The sequence below is a fragment of the Branchiostoma belcheri genome, unplaced genomic scaffold (genome assembly GCF_001625305.1).
Source record: "Branchiostoma belcheri isolate BF01 breed outbred unplaced genomic scaffold, Haploidv18h27 scaffold308, whole genome shotgun sequence".
NCBI lineage: Eukaryota > Metazoa > Chordata > Leptocardii > Amphioxiformes > Branchiostomatidae > Branchiostoma > Branchiostoma belcheri.
The window spans coordinates 37,708-47,746 of record NW_017803919.1 but is presented as its reverse complement, the minus strand read 5'-3'; the positions used below and the strand labels follow the sequence as shown (position 1 = coordinate 47,746).

At 38.4% G+C, this 10,039-nt stretch overlaps 1 protein-coding gene across 1 annotated transcript; it reads left to right on the top strand.

Annotated features, from left to right (window-relative positions):
- Window positions 1–1,251: 1,251 nt before the first annotated feature.
- On the top strand, window positions 1,252–5,643 carry LOC109474399 (transcription factor SUM-1-like). The gene is made up of 4 exons (XM_019774698.1): window positions 1,252–1,539; window positions 4,766–4,853; window positions 5,174–5,291; window positions 5,640–5,643. Exons 1-4 carry the CDS (start codon window positions 1,252–1,254, stop codon window positions 5,641–5,643), a joined length of 498 nt encoding a protein of 165 aa, XP_019630257.1.
- The last annotated feature ends 4,396 nt before the right edge of the window (window positions 5,644–10,039 follow it).

Here is a 10,039-nt window from a genome sequence, read left to right as displayed (position 1 = left end):
AGGTATTTGGTATACTTACCTTTGTCATGCAGGGGGTGGCCATGGGGGGTATAGGGGAATGAGATGGGGTTTCTTGAAGACGGTACCGACATGACTTCGCACTCATCCTCCCATGGCAGGGGCAGCGGCTCCGAATTCCTTCTCCACCCCTTACCGCTGCCGAATAACCTCGCATCTTCTACTCTGCGACCCGATTCCAGGGACACGCTCTCAGCCAATCACGTATCACAGAGAAAATCTTCAACGCACTCTACATTAAATATTTATGAGCTACGCTAGCTATCGGAACCAATCATGTCGGCTCTTACATCGGCTGTTCAGTGACAAATAAAAACAAACATGGCGTCGTCTTGGGAAGAGAATTTTGCGATGCAGGCCGCTGCGGGCGTCGGCGGGGCGCTAGCGTGTGCTGGAGGGTGCGCGCGGATCCCGCCGAGCACGGGGAAGGTGCCGGCGCGGAGAAAAGAGGGGGCGGCTCGGTGACTTTGCCCCGCACGGCCTCCCCAACGGGCTCATCACCGGGCGGCGGCGGAGTCGCCGGCGGCCAAGTCAGAAATGGGGCCATGCCAAATAAGGAAAGCTCATGAATATTAATATTCCTGGGGTCGCAGAGTAGAAGATGCGAGGTTATTCGGCAGGGGCAAGGGGTGGAGAAGGAATTCGGAGCCGCTGCCCCTGCCATGGGAGGATGTGTCCAATAGACTAGCACGTTTATTAAAATACGTCACTATTTTGGCTATGAATACAATAAAAAAACTATTGTTATTTTTAAAAGAGTTATTTTTGATTTATATAACAAGCACACATATTATTTAAACAACAAAATAAATTTTCCCCAATTCTACCCGCTAGTTCGATATTTACGTCACGTATAACTGCAATTACCCACGATCCGCAAGAGGCCCTCTCACGGCTCACAGTGCCCGACCGCATAACTCAGGTCAAATAAGGGTACACATCCGACAATCGCGCGGATGCCGAAACTTCCCTGCCTTATCCTGTCAGTAATAACCTTTCATCTCAACCCCTTTTTAGATCAGGTCTGTGCGATGAAAGGGAATTTATGATAGACCTAAACTCGAACTGTTATGGCTCAATTATTTTTTTGCAAGTACTCTTTTAGACGCGGAGTGATTGCGGTATGAGACCTCCTGTGCATCTCTTGCTGTCTGAGACAATTGACACTTCAAAAACATCACTCCCTTCACCGTTAACTTGGAGTTAGGAGGACTCTAAAGACACCAGCCGAGGATGGAGTTTGTAGAGGACCAGGGGGGCGGACAAGTCCCGGGGTCAATCGACAAGAGAAAGGCCGCCACCATTAGAGAGAGGCGTCGTATGGGCGTAATGAACGAGGCGTTCGACATTTTGAAGAAGAAATTGTGCGCCAACCCGAACCAGAGGCTCCGAAAGATAGAAATCCTGCGCAACGCAATCTCCTACATTGAGCAGCTCCAAACACTTCTGCGGGACAGCAAGTCTTCCGGAGAGGTGTCGGACTCCTCCGCCCCCAGCACCGGGTCCTGCTCCGACGGAATCGTGAGTTGTCTCCGCCCGTTACCGAGATCAAACAACTCGTTGTCCCCCGTGTCAGGCCTGACTTCCGTTGTGTATAATTAGTTAACAGTCCTGACGATAAAGAAGGTTCCGAAACTTTTTTTATCAATCTCTTTTTATTTGAGTTTTTTTTCAATTAACAGAAACCAAAACTGTGTTAACCTTCCCCCACTACCCCCAATGTTTGTGTACTTTATTTTGCATGTATGCAATATTCAATTCCAGTTTGTAGATATAGGAAACAAAAGATTTCAAGGCAGATAAATTCAAAGAATATCTTCCATTTTTAAAAACAAATAGGATAAAAAAGGGGAATAATGACATTGGACAGATCAACGATCACTAAGGTACTGAAAATTATGTTAAGTGCGTTTATATGCAAATGACTATTAGTAATAGTAGTGTTGAAGAACCAGCTGTCCACTTTACCCCCCAAAAATGCGTTTAGACTCGAGTGCATTTTTATTTATTTATTTATTTATTTATTTATTTATTTATTTATGACGATTTACCACATTTGTGGAAGGATTGACAGGTGACTATCACCTCTTCAAAGATGTCAACCCCGAGACCAGACTGTAAGGTCTGAACCACTCACACCGGGAAGGTCCCCTACTCTTTTCGATAAGTGTGGTGGGTTCTTTAACGTGCGTGGGGTGTGGCTCTCCCAAACACAGGACCTACATACAAAATATACACAAGCATATATCATCGCTGTCCTGCCTACCTGCCTAGGTGCTCAGGCCAGGAACTGGCCCCTTGCTCCTCTCCGTCAGGGTTCTCCAGCCCGCTCTGTCCAGGGCTAATGTCTCAGCCTCCCTTATGGAAAGCCAGTGTCCTTCAGATCATCGCTGTATGAATTAATATATACAGAAGACGTAAGATGTGCAGTTTATAGTTGTTCACGTTTCTTGAAAAATGAGAGACTGGTTTATTATTTGTACCACAAGAGTACACATAAAAGCCTGTAAGCAGCCATGATTGGCTGAGTTGAAAGGCTTTAGAACAAAAATTGCGCTTATAATACATACATATATTACATATAATTTACATTGAGGCTACACACGATTAGAGTTAAAAACAATTCGACTACAAAATTTCTTTAGTTTAAAATTACAAAAATAGTCTAAAATGGTGGTATAAAAACATTAAGTAACGATCGGTGGTATAAAAGTTGGAGTACTGTAGCAGTAACTACTACTATGTGACAATTTAGGGTAATATGCAGTTGCATGTACAGAATATATGACGGGTAGGGAACACAGAAAAAACTTGTAGCTGTAGCTAGGAGAATGTCTAGTGTGATAAAAGTACTGTTACTGCTCATACACAGTCATGTCGGTGGGAACTAATTATTGTGGACATTCCTTTTTTACACAGCCGGAAAACATGTCGCCTATGGGACTGAGGGTAAGTTACCTTACTAAATACAAAATGATAATAGAAAATTCATTATAAAAAAGTCTATAATTACTTCTGCTATACATTATTATGATAATAGTTAACTAAATACACATTCACACTTGCAATCAAACTTAAGATCTAAAATGTGGCTTCGATTTTCAAAAAATTTACAACGTACAGTTTCCAAATGATACTGTCTGCTTTTATTTTAGATTGGACTGGTGTACTCTGGTGGATCTTATAACGTGGTAAGCCACACGCTACACATCTATGCAAAGATGAAGGCCCCTTACTTATAAACAGCTCTAATGTCTTAATACAATCATTGCCCAGACCTGTTTTGTTTATGTCTCAGGGGCTTTCAACTTTGACATAATACCGCAGGGGTTTTTCTAGAAAAATCTGGCATGAGGGAGCGGTATCACGGCGAGGGAGCGAAGCGACCGAGGGGGGTTGGTGCGGAAGGGGGGTATCCCCCCTTCCGCCATGTGAAGCCTTTGAAAATTTGAAGTTGAAATGGGACAGTTTGAGGTTACTTGAGGGGGGAAAAATTTTGAACTCTTTCATTGTATGTTTCTTTGAAAATAAACAACTATGATTGTGAAAAAGGTCTGTTTACTTGGATTTTACAACACCTTCAAAGGCTATTTTAGCTTGCACAAAATTTACAATATGCTAGATACAGTGCTCAATACAAATTTTCAGTACTATAATGGATGTAAAAGCCATAGGAGAAGGATAGATAGACTAAAATAATTCAATGTTTTTTGTCAATATCTTTCCTAAATTTCTATTCATGCATTGCATATTTCCTTTATAAAATATAAAGTACAATCAACAGTACACACAATGTGCAAATCACCCTTTATACACTTAAAACAATTAGTGATCAATTTTACTAGTAGCTCCAGATGACAACATTGGGTTTGCCACAAGCTCAACCCTTTCCCATGGCAAAGTTGCAACTTGCAACACATTCATCCAAGCTGCTACAAACTCAGGTCTCATGTTTCACTTCAGAGCCTGTTCTATAGTATGCAAATGAAGGAGGCTTACTTGTAGTCTTTGGGCAAGTTCTCAATGAACTATGTTTGCTCCATTCAGACTTTTACTACTAGAGCTAAATTTTCATGTTTATGGTAAGATTTTGGAATTTTCATGAGAGTAACATAGTTTGTAATGCTAGAATACATTGTTATTTGGTGTTGTTTTTGTATTTTTACTGGAAAAAGATAATTTTGAAAAAGACTTAGGCTTCAATCTGAAAATTGATATGAGGGCGCTGGTTTGTCACATGAGGGCGCAGCGCCCTTGTTCCCCTGTTTAGAAAAACCCCTGAATTACCCACAATGCATCACACAGCTCATGAACAGTTCAAACTAGTGTTCTAGCCAGCGTCCATCTTTGCGGCTCGTGACGGGCAGAAATTTTGCTCAGTCGACTAGTCCGTCATTTTTGACAATGATATGGAAAGAGATGTCATTAAAGCTAAGGGCACAACCCTCCGTACTTGCAAGTACGTGCTGTCTACGTGCAAAAAACGTGGGCAACGTTTGGCTTCCGTACGTGGTGCTCTGTACGGAATCCTACAGATTTGGGAGCACGCAGACACGCCGTAGAATATTTATTTAAAAAAAAAACTTCCTCTGCGTCCGGGCTGCCGATTCATCCCGCGTCCGAGTGCCGTGCGTTGACGTACTCCCTCCCTGCTCTTGTCACTTCTAGAGCACTGGTTCAAACCATGCTTACTGCACTGTTGTCATTGCTACATTGTGTAACGAACTGTTCTGTGTGTGTTCTGCAGCAGGAACTAGCTCAAGCCAGGGGCAAACTCCAGGAAAAACAGTCGGAACGACAAAAGCAATTCCTGGCCGGGAAGAAGAAAGAAAACAGTAAATATCTCTCTTGTCTCTCTCTCTCTCCCTCTCTCTCTCTCTATCCGGTTTCATGTCATTTTTCCCCCGAAAATGGGGGTTAGACATGCTTGCATCAAAGTGAAAGCATCAAAACAGCTCACAGCCTTCCCCTGAGCTGTTCTGTGACAAAAAGGGTTGCTGGCTTCTGTCTTTACTGGTTGTGGCAGTGGCAGTACACCTTGTATCATGCTGATGCAACGGGTCCATTATTTGTGTCAGACATTGTCACAAGCTATTCCTATCTTGGCCCCCTGCCAGCATTTTTTAAAACACACTTCTTGTTTCCCGTTGCTAAGGTGCAATGGCCTCCACGGAGGTGAAAGAGAAGTTGCAGACATTCATCCTGAGTAAGAAACAGTGCGAGGCGGCGGCCAACAGTCTGCACCAATCCACTCCACTCAGCATGGCACACTGGTCAGACTCCTCTTTACTTAAAGACCACATGCACTACAAAAAAAATGACATTTTTTGGATTCTTGTTTTTTCTTACACACAAAAAATATTTCTTCCTGGAAGCTATTTTTTCTGTATGCAAGAAAGAGATTTTGTCCACGAATTAAGCAATTTTTTTCTTATTGAATTTTTTTCTTGCAGTATAAAGATTATCTTTCTTATAGGTTTCTTTTAGTTAGCCTTGGTTACTTCCAGAATGTTATTCTTACAGTAAGATATTTTCCTAGATTCATTTAGCCTGCAAGTTATTGTTATTATTCTTTCAAGATTTTTGTTCTTACCTCAAGAACACTACATTCATATTCATAGGTAGAGATAGGTTCTTACTTTATCTCGCATCAAGAATATCTTTCTTTCCTCAAGACCAAAATTCTAGTTACTGAGAAATGGATTCTTCCCTTTTAAGATTTATCTTCTTAGTATACACTATATTCTTGTATGTTCTTGTGCAAAGAAATATTTTCTGTCAGCAAGAATATTATTGTTCTTATAGTAAGAATTGCAGGTTCTTACACGAAGAATCTTTAGTTTCTTTAGCATCTGTCCACAAGAAAAGATTTCTTGAACTAAGAGCTGACTTTTTTTGTAGAAAGAAAACTTTTATGCCCACAGGAAAAATTTTCTCAAACTAAGAGCTAACGATTGTTGTAGCAAGAAAAGCTTTCTGCCCACAAGAAAAAATTCCTTGAACTAAGAACTAACTGGTCTTGTAGCAAGAAAACTGTTCTGTCCACAAGAAAAGATTTCTTGAACTAAGAGCTAGCTGTTCTTGTAGCAAGAAAACCTTTCTATACAGAAGAAAATATTTCTTAAACTAAGAGTCATCTGTTCTTATAGAAAGAAAACAATACTGCCCACAAGAAAATATTTCTTAAACTAATAGCTAACTGTTCTGATAGTAAGAAAACCTTTCTGTACACTAGAAAAAAATTCTTAAACTAAGAGTCATCTGTTCTTATAGGAAGAAAACAATGCTGCCAACAAGAAAATATTTCGTAAACTAAGATCTAACTGTTCTTGTAGCAGGAAAAACTTTTCTGTACACAAGAAAAATTCCTTGAACTTCATCTGTCCTTGTAAAAACAAAACAATGCTGCCTACAACAAAATATTTCTTGAATAAGAACAGTTTTTGTAGCGAGAAAACAATTCTGTACACAGGAAAAGATTTATTGAAGTAAGTGCTAAATGTTCTTATCCTAGCAAGAAAACCTTTCTAAACATAAGAAAGCATTTCTTAAACTAACTGAACTAACTCTTCTTGTAGCAAGAAAACCTTTCTGTACACAAGAAAATATTTTGTGTCAGCACTCAGCATGGACAATATTGTTATTTAAACAGTAAATGATGTTGTATAACAACAAAATGTTAGGGTTAACAATCATCTTGACAAGCCTCTTGACAGTATAGGAATGTTTATAACCACATTCATTATGTACAATGATCATCTGAAATCTGTCCAGTAACATTCTGGGAATGGAAACAGTTTTACAGTTGAAACTTTCAAAAAGTCTACACGATGTAACAGTTTTGATTGCAGAATACAGATCATATCACATTCTGAAACATATTCAGCAAATCCTGCAGTTTTTGCATTATAGCATTGGCACAGTCAGAGTTGTACACCTGAAAAAAACACAGGAAAGACCTTTGTTAGCTTGCACTGAAGGCAACAAAGTCAAAAGAGGATGCTAAAATACTTTAATTCATTTATTACTTCAAGTAAACAACTGAAAATTATATTATAATGCAGTAGTACAATGTACTGTACAATATACGAGAGGTATGATTAAGATTTTGATATTGTAGCAATATTTTGGCAATGAAGTCTGAAAATAATGTCAACAGATTTTTCTTCTAGGTGGGGAGGGGGGCGCACTTACCTTTCATCTGTTTGGTTTGGATCCATGCTTTTTCTGTTGCAAAGTTGGTTTCTTCTGCAAGCCGATCATCATTGCTTCATCTGTATACAAGGTCCTTTCTACCTTGATTTTGACTTCAAATTTGACATTATATAGTCATAAAGTCAAATAACTGACAGAAAAGAAGTAACCAGCACTGCTCTCACAACTGACTTTTGTTCAAAACTGCCTAACTGAATTCTGGGATAGCAATTTCCATCAACCAATCAGGGGTTAAGAAAAGATCACATGACATATCTGGCTAAAGTTAAGACAAAGATTCTTATATCAACTTGAACAAGAAAGTGAAGGAACATATTCTTTTATCTTCTTGAACCTGACCAAGAAAAACAAAAATCATTTTCTCAAACTTTGTACATAAGTTGAATAACAACAATCATTTTAGAATTTTTTCCTAGTTACAAGTTTTATTAGTATTCTTGTTTCTTTGTAGACGTTACCAAGAAAATCAAGAATCAGATTGCTCAAGCTTTCTAAATTCTTGATACAAAAAATGCTTTCATTTATTGAAGTTTGAAAACAGTGTCGATTCTGTGGGGAGGGGGGCACACTTACCTAATCTTTTATGTCTGTTTGGCTCCATGCGTTTTCTGTTGCAAAGTATGCTTCTTCTGCAAGTTGACCACGATCACCATTGCCTCACATGTACACAAGGTCATTTTCTCCTTGATTTTGACTTCAAATGTGGCATGAGTCGGTAACTGACAAAAGGAGACATGACCAGCACTGCACTGCTGCCACATTTGACTTTTGTTCAAAATATGTTCCCAACTGCATTCTGGGATTTGAATCAACCAATCAGGGGTTCAGAAAAGATCACATGACAGATCAGTATTCTGGCAAGAAACTTAAGAAAAAATTTATTACATAATCTTGAATATTACAAAGAAAATAAGAATTAACTTTCTTTAACTTTCTGGATAATGAAAACAAGAACATTTAAGAATTTGACTTATTTGTTGCTTTAAATTTTCTTCCTCTTGACAAATTGTTTTTCATCACAGTATTTTGTCTAGAAAGTGAAGAAACAAATTCTTGTATCTTCTTGAACCCGGCCAAGAAAAACAAGAATCATTTTTCTTAAACTTTCTAGATGAGGAAAAACAAGAAAGTTGAGAAAACAATTCTTGTATGTTCTTAAACATTAGCAAGAAAAACAAGAATCATCTTTCTTAAACTTTCTAGATGAGGAAAAACAAGAAAGTTGAGATAAAATTCTTGTATGTTCTTCAACATTAGCAAGAAAATCATGAATCATCTTTATTAAACTTTCTAGATGAGGAAAAACAAGAAATCTGAGAAGATAATTATTGAATGTTCTTAAACAGTATCAAGAAAAACAAGAATCATCTTGCTTAAAATTCTTAAGATTCGTGTTGGTGAGCATGATGCTAGAAATATATTCTTTTCGTAAGAAAAAAGAGGAATAAAATTCTTTGTGTAAGAATCAACATAAACAAGACTTTTGAAAAAAGTTTATCTCGGCCGCTGGCCATGTAGTTTTGTGTTCTTGGAGGATGTCCACATAGATTTGTGTAACTGCTAGAGAGGAAAGAATGTATTACCTAGTATGTTCATACCTGTAACACCAAACAGGGTAATAAGTTGGCTTCCATTATCATTTGCTTCAATGGAATTAGTGAAAAATATTAATCTCGAAGCAGATGTTGGGAGGGAAAATGTTTAGGTAGAGATACAGATTTTCATTTGTGATTGAAGATTTGAGAGACAGGAAAGAGTTTAGGATATGTATGTGGAGCTAATTTCTCTGTTAGAGTAGGTTACACAGCTCTATGTATGGGGAAGACATTTTTTGGAATCAGTAGTGTCATGTTGTATATTACAGAGGAACTATGTTTCATCTGTATGTTTCATTGAAATTGTAATGTCTGGACAATATTGATGAATAAAGAGCAAAGATGCATGTGTCAAAAGTGAAATGTTTTATTTTGGTATAACTTCATGAGACAACACAAAATGGAGTGGCTACAATAACAGAGCTGTCAAACGTTATCAAGCTTAATGCACTAACATATTGTTAGGTTGTACGAATTCATAAATTTTTCACGGGGGGGAGGGGGGCGATAACGTAACTCTGTTTAAATCTGTTCAACAGCACGAATAAAACACAATGTAATTGATTGCCCTTGCCCGTAGTATCTTTAGCTCCATTTTTATCCTATGGCTCTATGCCTAATACCCTTATAATTCCTGATATTTTGCTATTTTTGCTAAGTAAATACCTAAGCAGCCTCATGCGTTACATCCGGGATCTTCGATATGGGAAATTCCATTCAGGCCACTAATCAAAAGCGACATCTTGCGACCGAGGAATATAGTGCACTTCCATAACCTTCGTCTTGACTTATTCAGATGTCTCAAGGTAATATTAAAACGTAATTTTTAAACTTGGTTTATTGGTGCAATTGCAGCAGTTATTACCAAATCTTTATAACATTTAATGCATACTATGTGTGTGCATGCCTTACCTGTCGTTTTACATGGTTCCGTAAAGCCCATGGGATTTATTCACCAATCAAAAGCGATATCTTGCGACTTAGGCAAATATGCCAGCTAATGAACATAATTTATGTCATTGATTTATTGGTCCAATTACAGCAGCTATTAGCGAAATTCTAGAACATTAAATGCATACTATGATATAAAACAATAGGTTTTGTGGTAAACAGCATTTCCTCTTTTTAACTAACTTCGTTGTATAAGAAGTAACGACACTATCATCCGGTAGGTCGACCCACAAACGTAAAGTAATACATGCAGAGTAATT

Excerpts from the sequence above, each read along its gene's own strand:
- LOC109474399 (XM_019774698.1), top strand. The coding sequence starts at position 1,252 with ATGGAGTTTGTAGAGGACCAGGGGGGCGGACAAGTCCCGGGGTCAATC. Across the intron at positions 1,540-4,765 it reads GGTCCTGCTCCGACGGAATC|CAGGAACTAGCTCAAGCCAG; the intron begins GTGAGTTGTCTC and ends TGTGTTCTGCAG. Across the intron at positions 4,854-5,173 it reads CGGGAAGAAGAAAGAAAACA|GTGCAATGGCCTCCACGGAG; the intron begins GTAAATATCTCT and ends CCCGTTGCTAAG.